Raw genomic sequence first — 21,969 nt, 5'->3', positions numbered from 1 at the left:
TTTCTTCAGCTCATGCTGGTAAAATCTGAGATACGGGCATAGCCAAGCACATCATTTCTCATTTGTTAGGAACGTTCGGACTGTTCTAGTGGTATTTAGTATTGTGGCTTCCTGAAGATTTTCATAGATATTACTGTGAAGACATTATAGTTTAATGCTGTTCTCTACTGCCTTTGGGATGACACCACCTGTAGATATTACTATCAGGAGAATGTGTATCTTGCTTATGCTCTAAAGACTTACAATTTTCTCTTAATTCAACATATTTCTCATGTCTTATACGTTGATTTCTGTATGTTATATGTGTTTGGAATCTATTAAATAATTTGTTCGTGCTTGTTTATACAGTAGTATTAGATCCAGACGGCAATTCTGGATTGATCGGTCAAAACGTAACTTATGATATTCTGACTCTATTTCCAGCCTCTCTAGGCATTTTCTGCATTTATCATCTTAACATTGTTGGATTTTTACTATGTATTTTGATAATTCATTGTACTAACCACCAAGTCCTGTATTGTAATTTTAAATAATTATTTTGTGATGAGTAGAAGTACAGGACACCAGACTTAACTGAGAGCACAACCCAGAAAAAATGAAGAAATTATTGCTACAGAAGAAAAAGTTAACCAATAGAAGAGCAGGACCCTCCGAGGATAATATCCCCAGAATCTGAATAGACTTGACGTCGACAAGATATGTCGAACTACTGGCTTTGAGTTGGAGACGTCGTCCTAGAAACAGAGAGGTTCCTTATGGCATTACAGGATCAGGCAGTTAACCCAAAAGATTATCAAAATACACCAATAAATTAAAAACAATAAACCCAGCAAATCACAGTGGCCTGTTATAGCCAAATTCAATCTGATTAGTTACGCAAGCACAATTGATGGGCAAATTTCATTCACCAAAATTTTGATTTGAAGTACAGACTCATAGAAGACACTATACCTTAATATAAATACTATAAATACTAGCCTGGTTGTGTTTTAGAGTTAGAGTCTAACAAATGAAATTACTACTGATTACAGAATAAACATGCAAATATAACTTTCTCAATACAGTAAGCTACTCCAAACAAATGTAACATACAGAAATCAACATGTGAAAAACACCAGCATGATGCTTAATTAAAAGAAGATGACCAGGATATAAATATTACTGTTGCCCCAAAAGTAATATCTGCAATTGATATCGTTACAAACTCACTATATAATAGTATTAAATAATTAGGCCTACAAGGCAATGTAAATATTTATGTAATTCTCAGAAAAGCAAAAATACTGAGCAGAAATATAATAATTCGGAAGTTCCGAGCAATTGAGAAATGACTGTGCTTGGCTATGCCATCAATTTTACCAGATTGAGCAGAGAAAAAGTAAAATTAACAATAATAGTAAATAAGCAATAAGTATCGAAAACATAAGGTGCAGATCCCTTGAAAATCAGTCCATAGGTTTTGACAATAGTTCGGTGGTTGTTCAAATCAGGTTCTGTGAAGTTATACCCTCTGGTTAACGAACTGAATCAGGAATGTTAGCTATTTCTGAAGCTGGTGATGTGGGTCTTTAGGCTCTTGTACATTCTTTCCGATGGCAGCAGCAAGCACTGACCGAGAATTTTTGATGACCTCTGCCTGCGAATAATTTTCAGTTAATCCAATTGGAATAATGGTTACTGCCTTTGTAACTCTCAGTTATATTGACTCGTATATATCTGGGGGAAATCCCACCCAGCACCTGCCTCAACGCTTCCCATGGAGTCGGTTACCGCACGAATCAATCCCAAACATCAATCATCAGCCGGCACACCCGGTACGTTTTACCAAGTACACTTCATAGATATTACTAAGTCTATGACATTAATATAAATTCTATACAGACAAGGATGTAATGAAAAAAGGCGCCAAGACTTATCAAAGTCCAAGTTCTTCGTGTGCAACCGTTGGAGCTCAATCAATTCCAGACGACCACCCGGATCCTGTCGACTCACGGCTCGGGACCACCCAAAATGATCAACCAGAGCCTCTCTGCACGTCCACCGTCCTCCTCGTCTCTCCTCTGTCTCCCCGCCAAAAACCCCGTCCACAGTCATATGAGACAGTATTATTATCCGCAAAAAACATCACATGAGCACCCATTGGCTAAAAGCACCCTGCTATCTGTAATAACCCAAGCAAATGTCTATCTAGAGACTCTGTCAGCATATAACATAACAAAGAAGCATTCCCAAGTATAACATAACAAAGAAGCCATTTTAAAGTTAACATACAAAAACCCCGTACACCTTAATACATCATCAGTATCAGTATCAGTGAGACTTTGTTCAGAGTAACGTAGGTTTAATGAGAATGAAGAACAGCATTCCCTAAATAAGGTAGAAATAGAACTTATGTAATGGCTCCTACCTGCTCTTCTCGATTGTTAATGACCACGAGTTTGGAGTTCATTGACTCACAGAGTTGCTCCGCTTCTTTCCAAAGGTATGGAGTTGACGAAAAATAATACTCTCTTTCTTTGAAGGGTCGCCATATGTTTAACAACTGGGCAGTATCTATACCTATGAAGGTATTGAAATAGAAATAAGGAACACTTTGGGCACCGCAAACACTTGGGTATGTCCCTACCCACGTTTACACATGGATTTCTTTTTGTTCAAACATCGATGCCGTCTCATGTTGAAGATTTCATCTATAGTGTATTGCAAACCTTGTAGGAGCCATGCCACTTTCCACCTCTGGTGTCGGCCACATCTGGAAGAAATTTCTACGCTCACTAAATACATCATGCAGCTCAGGACTTTGTTAATGTTCAATGGACAACATTCTCACCTCTAATTAAACACTCAATGAACACTCCATGACCTGGTTCTACGACAAAAGTTCTCCCTAACAGAGAGGGTCAAGAAGATTTTAAGTCCTTCCTCCAATTACCCTCCATCACAAAGTTCGACTGCTTGAGCAGAGACACATCTGTCGCCCCAGCTACTGCTGTGGGCTAAATCATTTATGATATTCTCTCTACTAACGGCTTCCATGCTACAAGCCCATTTGTTAACCCTTCCTCGACCAAACCACCCGCTACTCAGCCTTGGTAATGTAAAGACCCCAGGCAAATGAGACTCGTGTAACTGAAGCAATCCGCGAGCAACCAGAATAGAGCCCAGAACCGCTGCATTGTTGGTCCCCGAACTGTGCCCTCTTCTGCCTTTGAACCCTGCTACTAAAATCCGTAGCACTGGTTCCACAACCATGGAATGAGTAGAAAACCGATACCTACTGGGCCTCATGTCAGCTCTTTGTAATTTTGAAATCAGGAGGGAATGAAATCTGTGAAAGTCTGCTTGGCCCCATGATTGTTTTCTTCACCATGACAAATACAAATAGAATTAGTTCTCAGGTATCAGTTTAACTCAATGGATTTGAACGGATAAAACAATAAAACTATAACATACACGAGCAGAATTGGGTCACTCGGCTCATCGAGTCTACTCTGCCATCCCACCATGGCTGACTTATTATACCTCTCAATGCTCTTCTTCTGCCTTCTACCCGTAACCTTTGACACCCTGACTAACCAACGGCTTATCACCTTCTGATTTAAATATTCCAAATGACTTGGCCTCCTCAGCAGTCCATCGCAATGAATTCCATAGACTCATCACGACCTGACATAAAAAAACCGTCTCTGTTCCAAAAGTACACCCCTCCTTTCTGGAGCTGTGTGCTCTAGTCCTAGACTCATCCACAATAGCAAACATCTGCTCCACATCCACTCTTACCAGACTTGTCAATATTTGATAGGTTTCAAATAGATCCCCTTCATTCTTCTGTGCATCGGTGCGTACAGGCCCAGAACCATCACATGCAGTTCATACAGTAAATGTACCAAAGACTTTCGCAAATTATTCTACAATAAATCTCTCATTCACAGAGAGACAAAAGAGCGGCAATGGGATTGCATCGAATCAGTGGACCGGGCTGTGTTCAGGAACCTTTTCCTTCTGTAGTAGCAGCTATACTGACTACTTCACCACCATCCCACGCTCAATATTCCCCTCTCCCGGGGCAACTGAAATACTCTGGCCATTTGGGTGTAGAGAAGAGAGAAGATGTTTGCTTTTTAGTTAAACCAAGCACCATTAAATGTCAGAACACAAAATAAATTACCTGGGCGGAATTAGCAATCCCCAGTTTTTAATGAACAACTACAGATGAAAGTACTCAGGTTATTTAACTTACTATCTTTCCATCGAGAATCATCACCCTGCAGTTTGGTAAGTGAGCCATTTGTCATTTGAGAGTTTTCTATTACAGAAAGAGAAGCAAAACGTTAGAACAAATTTCAGATATTCATTATGTTGCTTTTTTCACAAATCCTGGGATTTTCGCACTTCATATGCCTTCCATTCCTAGCACAATGATGGCTAAGTAGGGGAATTTTATGACTTTTTATTATACTGGAGAAAGAAAACATGAATAGTTTAAATCCAAGTTGGATTCTGAAAGGAGCGACTTCGAGTTTGGGAGTAGGCTGGCACTGATTGCAAAGCAACTGAATCCAGAAGCCACTAATTTAGAGAAAGAGTTTCAATGCTGACACCGTATCTGAAAGTTTCAATTCAAAATTTCAAATAATCTAGAACAAAGCAAGTGGCAGTAATGATGAAAAACTAAACGACTTGTTGAAAGTGTATTATGTATTGATTTCCTCAGTATGGCGAGACATGACTATTTCTTGATCTTATTCTTTTTGGAAATCAAGACGACCTGAAAGTGTAGTTGGAGATGCCTAATCAATGCCCCGGCTTCCCGACAATCAGTATTCTGCTCAGGGCTACATACATCATTTCTCTCCGAACATTACACGCTGTTTTAATTAAATTCGATTCGATTAGATTACATTCAACTTTATTTTCATTGTGCCGAGTACAGATACAAAACCAATGTAAAGCAATTAGCATCTCACCAGAAATGCAAAGAATGGTGTTATTTACAAAATAACTGCGAATAAAAAGTATGTGCTACAGCACACAAATATAAAAGTACTGAGACACTACTTGAACGACTTTTTGTATCAAACCAAATATGCAATTATGAAAGAGACCATTACTCATTACCAACACAAGAAATTCTTTGAGTTGCCATATTGTGCATTCCAACAACATTAATAGTGTCTGCATTCTGCGAACAGATGTGTAAAGTCAGTATGCAGAAAGATGAAAGAGAAAATTTGCAAGTGCTGGAAATACAAGTAACACACACAAAATGGTCGAGGAACTCAGTTGGCCAAGTTCCTCGGACTGGCACGTCAACTGTATTCTTTTCCATATATGTTGCCTGGCTTGCTGAATTCCTCCGGAATTTTGTGTGTGATGTAGAAAGGTAAGTTTGATTCGCAGGTTGAGTTTCTAAATTGGTGAAAAGCCGATTCTGATGAATCAGAAAGGATTTGGCAAGTGTGGTTTGGTACGGGCTATTCTCTGGCAAAACGGTATTTGGTATTTGGGAGGTCTGCAAAAGTGAAAATTTGAGAGTACAAAGCTTGTATGTGCCTGTCAGAATCCAATGTAAAGGTAACCTTGGTTTAACGGAGATAGTGAGGCTCTGGCAACTAAGATGATGGGAATGTGTAGGAGGTGTAGGAATAAATAGGGTGCTTATGGAATATAAGAAATGCAACAGAACACTTAAGAAATAAACCAAGAGGGCTAAAATAAGGAATGAGGCTCTTCTAACAGCCAATATGAAGGTGAATCCTAAGGGATTAGTTTTCTGCAAGATCAGAATGGTAGTCCATGTGTGCAGCCAAGAGGTCAGTGAGACCTTAAATGATTTTGTAGATCCGAATTTACTCAGGAGCCAGACACAGTGTTTATAGAAGTGAGGCAAAGCAGCATCAACTTCATGGACCTACACAGCGTATAGAGGAGGTGCTGATTGCTATTCTAAGGCTGATTAAGGTATGTAAATTCACAGGGGCCTGACAAGCTGCTTCCTGGAACCCTAGGGGAGGCAAGAGGAGAAATTGCCAGGGATTGAGCAGAGATATTTGAATCATCATTAGCGATAGAACAGGTACCAGAGGACTGGAGGTTAGCCAAAGTTGATTTGGTGTTCGAGAAAGGCTTTAAAAATAGAACAGGAAATTATAGCCCGCTGAGCCAGACATCAGTAATGGTAAAGTTATTGGAAGGTATTCTGAGGGATCGGATACGGATGCATTCAGATAGACGTAGGCTGATTAACGATATTCAGCACGGTTTCATGCGTGATAGGGGATGTCTAACCAGTCTTCTAGAGATTTTCGAGGAAGTTACAAGGAATGTTTATGATGGCAAGGCAGTAAATGTTATTTACATGGGCTTTAGTAAGGTATTTGTGAAGGTGCAGCATGGGGTTTGGTCCAGAAGGTTCAGCCAATTGCCATTCGAAATGAAGTAGTAAATTGTATTCGGTTTTTGATTTGTGGGAGAAGCCAAATAGTTGTAGTCAATGGTTTTCCGTTTGACTGGGGCTCTGGTTCCATAGTTATTTGTCATGTACAGTGTATAAACTGTCTGGATGATGATGTGATCAACCTGATCAGCAAATTTGCAGATGTAGATAGCAAAGAAAATTTGCAGCAGGATCTACACCAGCTGGGAAAATGGGCTGAAAAATGGCAGATGGAATTTCATATGAACAAGTGTGACGTGTTGCACCTCGGTAGGACTAGGCAGGGTAGCTTTTCCACAGTAAACGAAAAGGCAAGAGGAGTGTAGTAGCACAAAGGGATCTTGGAATACAGATCTATGATTCCTTGAAAATGGAGTCTCAGGTATATACGGTCATCAAGAAAGCTTTTGATACATTTGCCTCTAAAAATCAATATTTAGTGCAGGAGATGGGATGTTATCTTGAAGTTGTGTAAGATATTGCTGAGGTCTCATTTGGAATATTGTGTGAAGTTTTCGACAGCTACATACAAGAAGGATTTAAAGAAGGCTGAAATAGTACAGAGTAAATTTACAAGGAAGTTGCCGGGGCTGGGGTACCTGAGTTAAAAGGAAAGATTGAATAGGTTTGACTTTATTCCTCAGAACACAGAAAATTGAGAGATGACTTTGTCTAGGTATACAAAATTATCAGAGGTATAGATAGGGTAAATTCTAGTAGTCTTTTTTTTTCCTCCCAATGAAGTTGGGTGGGACTATAACCATGGGGTCATGTGTTAAGGTTGAAACGTGAAAGGTTTAATGGGAACATGAAGGAAACCGTCTTCACTCAGGGAGTTCTGAGAGTGTGGTAGAACGTGCCAGAAGAATCGGTGCGTGCAAACTCGATTTGAACGTTTAAGAACAGTTTGGATAGGTACATGGATGGTATTGCTATGGAAGGCTATAGTCCCGCTGCTGGTCGATAGGAGTAGGCAATTTAAATGGTTGGGCGCAGACCAGATGGGCCGAAGCGCCTACCTCCATCCTGTACTTTTCTATGATTCAATTTCTTGATGCAAGGGAGTCCAAAGGTAATGCAGTGCACTGAACAGCAGACTCTACTTTGTGGACAGTCATACACGTATATCACTAGGTGCTCATACAGGGACATGTCGTCACGTATGCACACTCCTCCATTCTACCCTACAATCCAATAACCAGTTTGCTGGTGCTCTTGGGAAGATTTTAAACCAATATGGAAGGGGGGGTGGGAACCCACACAGGAAAGGAGAGGGAAGTGATGCAGGAAACAAAGCTAGTCTTAGTGAAGAAGAAAATAAGAGTACAGTGCGTAAAAGTAAAAAGATTCTAAAACGACAATGAGTATAAGGCCACTTTATCTGAATGTCCGTAGTATTAGAAACAAGATCAATGAACTTGTGGCACATATCAGTATCATGGTAAATGATTTAGTGGCCAGTACAAAAACCTGGTTTCAAGGTGTGGATGACTGAGAATTAAATATCCAAAGGTATCAGGTAATGTGGAAAAATAGGCAGGAAGGCAGAGGAGTTGGGGTGGCTCTCCAGTAAAGATGAGATCAGGGCAATTGTGAGAGACGATATAAGATCTGCGGAACAGAATGTTTAGTCCATCTGGGTAGAGATTAAGAGTAGTAAAGGGAAAAAAATCACTAGTTGGAGTTGTCTACAGGCCAGCTACTAAAAATACTGCAGAGCTAGAGGCCATTAACTAAGAAATAACTGAGGCTTGTGAGAACGGAACAGCAGTTTTCATGAGGGATTTTAACTTCCACATAGATTGGGAGAATCAGCAAACACGAGGAAATCTGCAGATGCTGGAAATTCAAGCAACACACACAAAATGCTGGTGGAACGCAGGAGGCCAGGCAGCATCCATAGGAAGAGGTACAGTCGACGTTTCGGTCCGAGAACCTTCGTCTTGACAGTAGAGGAGGCTGTGGATAGACATATCAGAATGGCAATGGGATGTGGAATTAAAATGTGTGGCCACCGGCAGATCCTGGTTTCTCTGGCGGACAGAGCGTAGGTGTTCAGTGAAACGGCCCCCAGCCTGCGTCCGGTCTCACCAATAAATAGAAGACCGCACCGGGAGCACCGGATGTAGTATATCACCCCAGCCCATCACAGGTGAAGTGTCGCCTCAGCTGGAAGAAATGTCTGGGTCCCTGAATGGTGGTGAGGGAGGGCATGTGTCGTACTTTTTCCACTTACAAGGATAAGTGCCGGGAGGGAGATTGGTGGGAAAGGATAGTGGGGGGGGGGGCGGTGAGTAGACAAGGGAGTCGCGTAGGAAACGATCCCTGCTGAATGCAGAAAGAGGACGAGGGGAGGTAAAGATCTGCTTGGTGGTGGGATCCCGTTGGAGGTGGCAGAAGTTATGGATAATTATATGCTGGACCAGGAAGCTGGTGGGGTGGTAGGTGAGGACAAGGGGAACCCTATTCTTAGTAGGGTGGCGGGAGTAGGGTGAGAGCAGATGTGCGTGAAATGGGAGAGATACGTTTAAGAGCAGAGTTGATGGTGGAGGAAGGGAACCCCCTTTCTTTAAAAAAGGAAGACATCTCCTTCGTCCTGGAATGAAAAGCCTCATCCTGAGAGCAGATGCGACAGAGGTGGAGGAATTGCGAGAAGCGGGTGGAAGTTTTGCAGGAGACAGGATGGGAAGGGTAATAGTCCAAGTAGCTGTGAGAGTCTGTAGACATCAGTAGATAAGCTGTCTCCAGAGATAGAGACAGAAAGATCAAGAAAGGGGAGGGAGGTGTCGGAAACGGACCGGGTCGGAGGCAAAGTTAATGAAGTCAATGAGCTCAACATGCCTGCAGGAGGCAGGGCCAACGCAGTCATCAATGTAGCAAAGGAAAAGAGGGGGACAGATACCAGTATAGAATTGGAACATGGATTGTTCCACAAAGCCCACAAAAAGGCAGGCATAACTGGGACCCATACGGGTGCCCATAGCTACACTTTTAGCTTGGAGGAAGTGGGAGGAACCAAAGGAGAAATTATTAAGGGTAAGGACTAATTCCGCTAGACGGAGCAGAGTGGTGGTAGAGGGGAACTAGTTACATCTGGAATCCAAAAAGAAGTGGAGAGCTTTGAGACCTTCCACGTGGGGGATTGAGGTATATAGGGACTGGGCATCCATGGTGAAAATAAAGCGCTGGGGGCCAGAGAACTTAAAATCATTGAAAAAATTCAGAGCATGAGAGGTGTCACGAGCATAGGTGGGAAGGGATTGAACAAGGGGGGATAAAACAGTGTTGAGTATGCAGAAATGGGTTCGGTGTGGCAGGAGCAAGCTGAGACAATGGGTCTACCTGGACAGGCAGGTTTGTGGATCTTGGTTAAGAGGTGGAAACGGGAAGTGTGGGGTGTGGGAGCTATAAGGCTGGTAGCAGTAGATGGAAGATCCCCTGAGCTGATAAAGTTGGTGTAGGAGAAAATGGCCTGGTGCTCAGTAGTGGGGTCATGATCGAGGGGTAAATAAGAGGAGATATTGACGCGTCGTCGCTGTGCCTCACCAAGATAGATGTCAGTACGCCAGACTACAACAGCAACCACCCCACCCCCGCTTAGCGGCGGGTTTTATAGTAAGGTCAGGATTAGTGCGGAGGGAGTGCAGAGCAGAGCGTTCGGACGGAGTGAGGCTGGACATGGAACAAGGTGTGGTGAGGTCGAGATGGTTAATGTCTGCCAGAGAAAGCAGGATCTCCCAGTGGCCGGACATATTAATTCCACATTCCATTTCCCATTCTGATGTGTCTATCCACGGCCTCCCCTACTGTCAAGATGAAGCCACACTCAGGTTGGACGAACAATACCTTATATTCTGTCTGGGTAGCCTCCAACCTGATGGCATGAATATTGACTTCTCTAACTCCGTTAATGCCCCTCATCCCCTTCGTAGCCCATCGTTTATTTATTTATTTATTCCCCCGCCCCTTTTCTCTCTCTCTTTTTCTCCCTCTGTCCCTCTCACTATAACTCCTTGCCTGCTCTCCATCCTCTGGGCTCCCCTCCCCTTTTCTATCTCCTTAGGCCTCCTGTCCCATGATCTTGTCCCTTCTCCAGCTTTGTATCTCTTTTGCCAATGAATTTCCCAGCTCTTAGCTCCATCTCAGCCCCTCATGACTTCTCCTATCATTTCAGATCTTCCGCTTTCCATCCCACTTTCAAATCCCTTACTATCTCTTCCTTCAGTTAGTCTTGACGAAGGGTCTCAGCCCGAAACGTCGACTGTCCCTCTTCCAGTAGATGCTGCCTGGCCTGCTGCATTCAACCAGCATTTTGTGTGTGTTGCTTGGGTGAATCAGGTTGCTCAAGGAAGTCTGGAGGGAGACTTCATAGAATACATCCGTGATGGTTTTCTTGAGCAGCATGTCAGTGAACCTCCAGAGGAAAATGCTATCATAGATCTAGTCCTATGCAATGAGACAGGTAAGATTAACGATCTTGTAGTCAGGGATACTCTCAGAAAGAGTGATCATAGTATGACTGAATTTCGCATACACATGGAGGATGAAATAGTTAGATCTAAAACTAGTGTATTGTGCTTGAACAAGGGAGATTACAACAGGATGAGGGAGGAGTTGGCTAATGTGGTTTGGGAGCACAGGCTATTTGGTAGCACAGTTGAGGAACAGTGGAATACTTTCAAAGAGATTATTCACAGTACTCAACAAAAGCATATTCCAGTCAATACTAAAGACAGATAGTGTGGGGAGAGCCAGCCTTGAATAACGAAGGAAATAAAAGATAGTATCAAATTAAAAGCTCAAGTGTACAAAGTCGCAAAGTGTAGCGGGAGACTGAAGGATTGGGAAAACTTTAAAAAGCAACATAGAACAACTAAACAAGAAACAAGGAAAGGGAAGATAGAGCCTGGCAGCAAATTAGAACAAAATATTAAAAAATAAGATAGCAAAAGTTTTTATAAATATATAAAGTGGAAGGGGGTGGCTACAGTCAATGTAGGTCCCTTGCAAGACGATAAGGGGAAATTGATATTGGGTGATAAGGAAATGGCTGAGGCATTGAACGACTACTTTGTGTCAGTCTTGATGGTGGAGGGCACTTCTATTTTGCAAAAGAATGACGTTATGGACGAAATGGCAGTTGAGGACCCAGATAAAATCACTGTCACTGAAGAGATAGTGATGAGCAAAGTGAAGGGCCTGAGATTAGCCAAGTCCCCTGGTCCTGATGGGCTGCATCACAGGGTGCTGAGGGAATTGGCGGAGGTAATAGCAGACGCATTGCTAATCATTTACCAAAGTTCTCTAGACTCTGGGCAGGTCCCGGCAGATTGGAAAACAGGAAATGTCACGCCACTCTTTAAAAAAAGAAGTAGGCAAAAGACTGGTAACTATAGGCCAGTTAGCTTAATATCTGTAGTCGGGAAAAATAAGGAGGAAGTAGCGAAATATTTAGAAAGGAGTGGTTCCATTACACAGACGCAGCATGGATTCAGAAAGGGCAGGTCCTGTTTGACAAACTTACTGGAGTTCTTTGAGGACATAATGAGTGCATTGGATAGAGGGGAACAGGTGGATGTCATATACTTGGATTTCCAGAAGGCGTTTGATGAGGTGCCGCACACGGGACTTATAAATAACATACAAATGCATGGAGTCAGAGCAAGTGTATTGGCATGGATAATGGATTGGTTAACCAACAGAAGGCAGAGAGCTTGTATATATGGGTGTTTTTCCGGTTGGCAGTCAGTGGTGAGTGAGGTGCTGCACGGGTCGGTGCTGGGCCCGCAGCTGTTTACCATTTACATTGATGATTTGCAAGAGGGGACTGTGAGTAGCGTAGCAAAATTTGCTGATGACACTAAACTGACTGGAAAGGTATATTGTACAGAGGATGTGGAGAGGCTACAGAGGGATATAGATAGGTTAAGTGAGTGGGCCAAGGTCTGACAGATGGAATTCAACGCTAGTAAATGCGAGATCATCCACTTTGGAAGGAATAATAGAAGAGCAGATTATTACTAAAATGGTGAAAGATTGCAGCATGCTATCGTGCAGAGGGACTTGGGAGTGCTTGTTCATGAATCACACAAAGTTGGCTTGCAGGTACAACAGGTTATTAAGAGGGCAAATGGAATGTTGGTCTTCGATGCTAGAGGGATTGAATTCAAGAGCAGGGAGGTCATGTTGCAACTATACAGGGAACTAGTGTGGCCGCACCCGGAGTACTGTGTGCAGTTCTGGTCTCCATACTTGAGGAAGGATATATTGGCTTTGGGGGCAGTGCAGCGGAGGTTCATCAGGTTCATTCCAGAGATGAAGGGTTAACCAATGAGGAGAGATTGAGTCACCAGGGACTACACACTGTGGAATTCAGAAGAATGAGAGAGCATCATATAGAAACATACACAATTTTGAAAGGGGTAGAAAAGATAGAAGTAGGAAAGTTGTTTCAATTGGTAGGTGAGACTAGAACTAAATGGTGGGGCAGGCTCGATGGGCCGGATGGCCTACTCCTGCTCCTATTTCTTATGGTCTTATGTTTTTCTGTAACCCTGCACAACTTCAGAGAACACTGTCCTTCAAATCATCCCTCCAATGTTACTGCACCGTGGAGCCAATGTATTTCAGCAAGGACAGTGAAGCGTGGATAGTATTGAACATGAGAAACGTTATGACATCGTTTGAATGATCCAGCCTTAGCGAAGAGAGAGCAAGTGGAAAACAACTGAATGTGGACGAGATAGGGGTGGGAATGATCGTTTAAAACAGAGGTTCTAGTTGATCCAAACGACGTGGAACGAGGTGGCGAGTGCTTTAGGCATGAAATCTTTCTGGAATCCATTGTTTTCAATAGCCAATCTGATACTGATGTCCTCAATGAATTGTGAAAGATTTGCCACAAGAAGAACAAAGAAAAATGGAGATGTTAGGAATCTGGGTTAAACATACACAGAAATATAGTAGAAACCCCAGAGCCAATACAGAACCACGGAGTTTATATTTCGTCTCAGTCAGAGCGAGGGTTAAGAGAAACAGGGCATAGATGCAGGGACGAGGACACTCTTTGTGGTGGTGTGAGGGCGAAACTTTGCCATTGTTTCCAGATGTGTCTAGTTAAGGATTAACCTGGTCAATTAGATGGACATCTATAATTGCAAGGGAAATGGTCCGATCGAAAATTGAACTCAAGATCGTTGGGTTGAAACTCCAGCACCCTGTACCATTGAGACATTTAATTGAACCCAATTGCAGAAGCGTGATGTAGACATGTGTTAACGTGCAGAGCAGATTCGACACCAAGTTTTACTTTATTTTTGCCAAGCAGGCAACCATTCCAGCTCAGAAATGCAGTAATCCAAACACATATTCACTAATCCAAGATCTTGATCCAAAAGAAGATCTAGAAATCGCAGGCCGTAAGCAGACATGAAAAACACAGAATAGACTGAGAACACGCCGGAGGCTCTTGCTGCTTACAACATCACACTTCAAGTCTGAGGAAAATAAGGCTCAGGAATCAGGAATTAACCACACAGACGTTCATTTGGAACAGGTCCAGTCAATGACCAATTTGGAACAAGACAGTCCAGTCGGTTCTGGAAAAAAAAAAGCCGTGTGGAACTATGATTCCCCTGCTGGCCAACCCGGAAATAGACGGAATTCCGAACAATAATACTGTATTCCTGACTTTGTATGGTGGCACCATGATAGAGTTATTGACGCAATTTAATATTTCCTCCATTGCCGCATGCGTGGAGTTTATACGTCTCTCTGTGAGTGTGAATGCTAATATGTCTGTCGTGTGTAATGAATGGAAGTGCCAATGCACTGGAAAGGATTTTAAAAATCGGTTAGATTCTGAATAGTATAAAAATCGGTGATTGTTATATGTGGGAAAAAAAAGTTTGAAACAAGAGAAATACCCATTTGATTAGGAAATTCAGGAGAAAGAGTGATACAGGCAGAAAATACTTTACTAGAACTGGTAAACAGAAAAAAACTGCGTATCTGAAGTTATTCAGTAAATTTCTCAGTGCCAGGGCTGAAGACAGATAGGAGGCGAGCTGGTGTTACTCACGCTTACATTCCCCTTCAGTAGATGAGTGTGGGAGGCTAAAGACAAAAATGGCAAGGTGAAAAGTGGAAAGGAGAATAAAAGTGACAGGCAGCTGGAGTTTTTCTGTCAAAACTATCATCTTATTGCGTATCCATGGGATACAAATGACAACGGAATAGTAGGATTAAATGTTTCAGTGAGTCATGATAGTAATGGAACACGTTAGGCAACATACAGTGTGGGAGCTACGAACCTCTGCATTTGAAATACCTCTGCACTTGAAAAAGTGCACTCAACAGAGTACTTTACATGTGTAAAATTGGGAAGATAGAATAGAATCCATAGTTGAAACGGAGTAGAAAGTAAAATCGAGAGAGAAAAGTTTGGTCGAAGCTTTGACTGCTGGGTTTCATTGGTGGAGAAGGGACGGGCTGGGAGCAAATTTCACTCTACTTCTTTTACAGTTGCTCTAAGCAGCAAACTTTTTCAAGTTTTCAAAACTATACTGGACTTTAAATGTTTTTTTATATAAAATGTACATCGAACAAACACGAACTGCAACTCACAACACAAGTAAATGGTGTCAGGCAGACAAAACAATTGACAAGTACCATGGCAAAAGTGAAATATTTTGACTAGACGGCGTCGACCTTCAGAGGGCCGGAGTTTATTAAGAATGATCTAACAACTTCCATTCTGTGTACATTTTATAATTTTTAACAGTGCTGTAACTTGAAGCACTATGTAAATACGTTGAAGCTCTGAAATGTTTCAAAATAAAGATTGTGGTACAGTTATTATTTTGAATATTTCTGGAGGATATTCATTACCAGAATTAATTACAGGGTATTTCACAATTATATTATCATAGATTTCAAAATTATATTCGCATCATTTCAAACTCTTCCGAACAAAATTTCAGAATTATATTAATATTGTATAAAAGAAAATTCCAGTTACATGGCAACAGTGGCTATGTGCGTGAGCACATTTCAGTAACTGCACTGTTGCGCACTCATGAGGCTTATGGAGAGTAATGTGGGGAGGTGATCATAGGAGTTACCATCAAGCCAAGTTCTTCATGTCGTAGCAGCTATGCTCCCAATCTGCCTGCAACATCAACGCGAATCTGAAACTTATGAATAAAGCACTTGACAACTTGGCATGAATCGTGTACACATGTTAATATATATTTTTTACACCCTTTATGGTTGGCGTGTATGTGTAATTTCCCATCAATCTAGGATCCTCTACCAGAGGACTGGAAGTTTGAGGGTTCAGCGCAGTACCCTTGTTGTCCCTTGTAGTGCACCCTTCTAGAACAAGATGTTGCTCCTGAGGTTTGTTGGAGCTACGCTCCCAGTCCGAGTGTCACAACACCAAGTGCTGCTATCACCACCGGAATGACACTGGTTTTAACATTCCACATCTTTTTTATTTGTTCCTTCATGCCCCGGTATTTTCTCCAGTTGCTCATTTTATTTCTTCCTGATGTTACTGTCACTCAGGAGTGCCATATCTATTATTATTATTATTATTATCATTATTACTTCCGACTGTCTCTTGTCCAAATTACTGGTACCTGCTAATCTGACTGTGATCTGACTAATCCAATGCCTTATGGGTGTTTCTCATTTGGACCTCGGAATGTTCAATCCATAGTCCGTACTTCCTGCAACTCGGTTGTGCCTTTTATTGTATATTCTGCCTGCCTGTATCGTGCAAGCTACTACGATGTGCTGGATGTTTTCAGCATTCAGCGTAGTATCCTTGATGTCCCTTGTAGTGTGCTCTTCTGGACTGAGATTTCAGATGCTGTTCCTCAGATTTATTGGAGCTACTCTCCCAGTCCTGGTATCACAACACCAAGTGCTGCTATCACCACTGGGATTACTCTAGCTTTATCATTCCACATCCTTTACATAGAAACATAGAAACATAGAAAGTAGGTGCAGGAGTAGGCCATTCGGCCCTTCGAGCCTGCACCGCCATTTATTATGATCATGGCTGATCATCCAACTCAGAACCCTGCCCCAGCCTTCCCTCCACACCCCCTGACCCCCGTAGCCACAAGGGCCATATCTAACTCCCTCTTAAATATAGCCAATGAACTGGCCTCAACTGTTTCCTGTGGCAGAGAATTCCACAGATTCACCACTCTCTATGTGAAGAAGTCTTTCCTAATCTCGGTCCTAAAAGGCTTCCCCTTTATCCTCAAACTGTGACCCCTCGTTCTGAACTTCCCCAACATCGGGAACAATCTTCCTGCATCTAGCCTGTCCAATCCCTTTAGGATTTTATACGTTTCAATCAGATCCCCCCTCAATCTTCTAAATTCCAACGAGTACAAGCCCAGTTCATCCAGTCTTTCTTCATATGAAAGTCGTGCCATCCCAGGAATCAATCTGGTGAACCTTCTTTGTACTCCCTCTATGGCAAAGATGTCTTTCCTCAGATTAGGGGACCAAAACTGCACACAATACTCCAGGTGTGGTCTCAGTAAGGCCTTGTACAACTGCAGTAGTACCTCCCTGCTCCTGTACTCGAATCCTCTTGCTATAAATGCCAGCATACCATTCGCCTTTTTCACCGCCTGCTGTACCTGCATGCCCACTTTCAATGACTGGTGTATAATGACACCCAGGTCTCGTTGCACCTCCCCTTTTCCTAATCGGCCACCATTCAGATAATAATCTGTTTTCCTATTTTTGCCACCAAAGTGGATAACTTCACATTTATCCACATTAAATTGCATCTGCCATGAATTTGCCCACTCACCCAACCTATCCAAGTCACTCTGCATCCTCTTAGCATCCTCCTCACAGCTAACACTGCCACCCAGCTTCGTGTCATCCGCAAACTTGGAGATGCTGCATTTAATTCCCTCATCCAAATCATTAATATATATTGTAAACAACTGGGGTCCCAGCACTGAGCCTTGCGGTACCCCACTAGTCACCGCCTGCCATTCTGAAAAGGTCCTGTTTATTCCCACTCTTTGCTTCCTGTCTGCTAACCAATTCTCTATCCACATCAGTACCTTACCTCCAATACCGGGTGCTTTAAGTTTGCACACTAATCTCCTGTGTGGGACCTTGTCAAAAGCCTTTTGAAAATCCAAATATACCACATCCACGGTTCTCCCCTATCCACTCTACTAGTTACATCCTCAAAAAATTCTATGAGATTCGTCAGACATGATTTTCCTTTCACAAATCCATGCTGACTTTGTCCGATGATTTCACCGCTTTTCAAATGTGCTGTTATCACATCTTTGATAACTGTGACAAGAATACACACAGATAAGATGTTAGCTGTCCTGTGTGATCAGCAGTTGGTCTGCCACCTGTCTTTAAGAGAGAGATAAGGAACACAACGAAACAGCATCTGGAGATGTGTAACGAAGGGACCGGGGAGAGAGAGCTGTCTGGAGCGGCTCCCCCTTTGAACCCTGAACTGTTTGAAGTGATGGACAGGTGATCTGGAGATGTGTAATGAAGGGACGGGCGAGAGAGCTGTCTGGAGCGGCTCCCCCTTTGAACCCTGAACTGTTTGAAGTGATGGACAGGCGATACCCCAGCAGGGGGATAAAAAGGGACAGGTTCGCTAAGGCAAGTCACACACGACACCAGAGGTAACGAGACCCTGGAAGCGGTGCGCCTCTCACGAGTCGGTGGAAAGTACCGGACCTTAAACGCACAGGGTGGAAAGGTACGATCAGCGGGAACCCGGTGTGTGTCCGCCCTTGCTTGGATGCCGGGTTCACTGCAGAGGATCGACCGCATCTGGAGGAGGGGGAGGAGGGGTCACAGTCGGTGACCTCAGGTGACATCACAAAGGACCCGCCCGGGAGCAGCTGTTTGTGAGCAATATCGCCGGTCTGTGAGTGGAAGACGTTTCTGAATGATCAGTCGTTCCCGTCCTCTCTCTCTCTCTCTCTCCCCCCACGTTGTTCATCGCCATGGCAACGATTACTGCGAACGGAACTACTAAATTGGACTGAACTTTGTGTCACTTTGAAATTGGTCATTTGTCTCTAGACAACGATAGAGCTTGATTGATGCTGTTATCTTAATTCTGTGCACATGTGTGTTTATCATTGCTAAACTGTTGCATTTATTATCCTTTCGATTACTGTGTTGCTTGTTTCTTTAATAAAACTTTCTTAGTTCCAGTAATCCAGACTCCAACTGAGTGATCCATTTCTGCTGGTTTGGCAACCCAGTTACGGGGTACGTAACATAACTGACTCCAGCAGTTTCCCCACCACCGACGTTAGGCTAACCGGTCTATCATTCCCCGGTTTCTCTCTCCCTCCTTTTTTTAAAAGTGGGGTTACATTAGCCACCTTTACATCTGTTCTTTCATGCCCAGGCACTTTCTCCAGTTGCTCATTTTATTTCTTACTGATGTTACTGTGACTCGGGATTGCCACATCTATTATCATTGCTTCCTACTGTTTCTTGTCCAATATTAATATGGCTGGTACCTGCTTACTTGTCTGTAATTGGAAATGTCACAGGATCATAGCTCTGTCATTCTCCATTGCCTCACGGGTGTTTCCCATTTGGACTTGGGAGCGTTCAATCCATACTCAGTGCAGATGATCGTGTACACAATTTCCTGGAACTTGGTTGGGCCTTTATTGTATGTTGTCCCTGCCTGCATCGTGCACGCCGCTACTATGTGCTGAATGTTTTCAGCGTACTCCTTGCACAGACTACATCTTGGGTCCTGTCTGGTGTGATACACCCCTGTTTCTACCGCGCTTGTGTGCAGCGCCTGCTCTCGTTCAGCCATGAGCAGCTTCTCTGTGTTGACCCTCGTCTCAGCCCTGCCATTTCCTGCCATTGGTAAAACTTTCTTATACCAGCAACCTCTGAAATCTGGCGATGGTACATCCTATGCAGAGGCTTTACTTGCCATGGCCTCTGGTCCTCTGGCTCTGCTTCACCCACTTCCATTTCCATGTCCCCTGCACGTTGTCAGAGATATTTTTCTAGCAGGTCATTGGAGGCCATCATTATTGATGTGGGAGTGTGTAGGTTGACATCCATGGGGTCCGGCCCTTCTGAGAAGACAGTCAGAGATTCAAAAATGAATTTACGTTGGGCTCTCTGGAGACATCATGGGCAAATCTGCAGTCATTGCCAATCTCGGAGACACAGCTAAAAATTGTGTTGATTAGTAATTCCCATAGTAAATAAAGATATGCTGAACTCTTCTTCAGTGTCATCACTCTAGGTCCAGAAACATATTCCAGGTGGGCATGGGTAATATTTGGCCCCTCCAGTAATGCGTTTATACCACGGCAGTAGATATAGAGTTGTGACAGATGTTTTCACAGCTGATTCCTCAAAAAATAGACCTTTAATAAAATGTAGTCTCGCATACCCCTTTCTCTGACCTTCTCTTGCGGCTCCATTCATTCTTTAATTTTGCGTGAATCGTGTTTCCTCCTTTCCCCGCTATTTACATTGGGCTGAGGTGGATTTATTCTGTACCAGTCAGCAGCATCCGGCTTCAACAATCACGCTGCCATGGTCTGTGACCGTTGTAACCGGATGTCCAGGCAGCGCCAGGGTGCGTCCGTACCAATAATAACTACTAGATGATATTCCTGTGGTTGAAGGCACAAAGTGAATATGCCTAACGTGGGCAAATGGTTTAAATTTAGCTAGGTAGCACTGTCGGATGGGGACGTTGGCCCAAGCTATGGGTGGAGCAATGGGACCGAGTAAATGTCAGGCAGCTTTGTCAGGGACTTGTGCTTCTCAGCGTAAACATTTTTTGTGTTGCCGTATGCATACCACAGGTCGGGAAGCAGAAGTCATCCTTGTGGAGAAGAAGGGACCCGTGGGAGGTGCAAATTTCACCGCTGCATTCGCAAACCAGGCAAAGAAAGTGTCATAATCAGAATCACAATCAGGTTTAATTTCACTGGTAGCAGTACATTGAAATACATGGAAATAACAACGATGAATACTATATGGAAGCTACAATCTTTACGCCATCCGATTTCCGGAACTTCAGCAGTACCCGAAGACGGGGAGTGGATTGAGGAGAAAGTGTGGACGTAACTCAAAGAGAACGAGGCAGAGGTTGTACTGTGAGGATACAGACGAGAGGCGCGATTGGGAGATCGCTGGAGAACACGGGGGCAGTTGCACCGCGATGAACGGCCAGCGATGAGATCGGGTAATTGCAGGCTTTCTTGGGAATCAATCAACTACCTCAAATGGACAAGGGAACTGCAGCAAAATTAATGGGCAATAGAATAGAGACCCGAGCATTGTTGTTGGACCTCAGCTATCCTTCCGTTACCAATCAGCAGAAGGAAAGGTTCTCCTTATGCGGAGTTTGCACAAACACATTCTATAACCTTTCCGCCCCAGCAACATTTCAAACTTACTCAGGTTAACCACAATGCCAAGAGTCACAGCGGACATCAAAAGGGAGACAAGCAGGAGAGTAGAGATGATCAAAGGGAAGAATTTTCCTTGGATAAGATCGGCTCGTGGACCACGATTTCCTGCAAAGTACAACAAAACATCGTCACTGGGTGAACAAGAGGGAATCGTTCAGCGAAGAGACTGGAAAGCTCATCTGGGTTCGATCTGGAGAATGTGCAGAGGAACCTAGTGTTGTTGTCAGCACTTGAATTCCTAAACTATCCAATAAACGTGGCGTCATGGTAAGAATCTCCACTCACAGCAGATGAAAAATCCAAACTGCGTGAAGGCGAAGTTCTAAAAGTTCTCTACAATTACACACAATATCATTCGCTCAGATAAGATCGACGCTGGAGGATCAGAGTTTATGGCTACAGCCACCACCAATTCCCGAACCCGCATTACCAATCTGTCAACATTTGACAATCAGGCTACGAATATTGTGTTTCTTTTGTTTCTGAATGTGTAATTGATTCCAACTCATTCGCTACAACGAAAGAAGAATTACTAACCTGTCTTCCACTTCCCCAGCTGAAAACTGTCTTCAGTGAGTTCATAATGATCACTTGGCTCCATGCTCCTGGCAGCGGCACCCACCTGACTGAAGTACATTGGAAGACGAAATGCAGTTTTTGGTCTTAAACTTCCTCAAACCTAACTTTCGTTATTCCGTGGATGTAGAAATTGAACATTTTTTTCTGTTGAATCAACTAAATGTAAACACTTCTGCTTTCAGATGCCCTGATCTGAAGAAAAACAGAGTCACGTGTATATTCACTAAAGCGGCATCTTTGCACACAACGTCCGGGACATGCAGGCACTGATTCACAGTCGGAACTCAGACCCTAGCTTCCCTGAACCTCAGTATTTAACTGCACTGCTCTTCAGTCACAGCTGTTAAACTTTATTACTTATTATTATTCGTATATCTTGCTCTGTCTCCGTGCATTTTGCAATAACTTAATCTTCATGAACAATACACAGTGCAAGCTTTTCATTTTATCCCGGTACATTTGACAATA

At 43.1% G+C, this 21,969-nt stretch overlaps 1 protein-coding gene across 1 annotated transcript in view; it reads right to left on the bottom strand.

Moving 5' to 3' along the window:
* Positions 1 to 21,533, bottom strand: part of LOC140191123 (hepatic lectin-like) — a 36,937-nt gene extending 15,404 nt beyond the window's left edge. Inside the window, exons 1-4 of the mRNA XM_072248228.1 lie at positions 21,460 to 21,533; positions 20,908 to 21,027; positions 4,241 to 4,306; positions 2,408 to 2,559 (exon numbers count right to left, since the gene is read on the bottom strand). Of these exons, the coding sequence (XP_072104329.1) occupies positions 2,408 to 2,559; positions 4,241 to 4,306; positions 20,908 to 21,027; positions 21,460 to 21,523 (402 nt within the window). The 5' untranslated portion in view covers positions 21,524 to 21,533. The remainder of the gene's footprint in view (positions 1 to 2,407; positions 2,560 to 4,240; positions 4,307 to 20,907; positions 21,028 to 21,459) is intronic.
* Positions 21,534 to 21,969: the final 436 nt, after the last annotated feature.

The sequence above is a fragment of the Mobula birostris genome, chromosome 32, assembly GCF_030028105.1.
Source record: "Mobula birostris isolate sMobBir1 chromosome 32, sMobBir1.hap1, whole genome shotgun sequence".
Taxonomy (NCBI): Eukaryota; Metazoa; Chordata; class Chondrichthyes; order Myliobatiformes; family Myliobatidae; genus Mobula; species Mobula birostris.
Note: the sequence above shows the minus strand (reverse complement) of the source record. Positions and strands in the feature narration are given on the sequence as shown.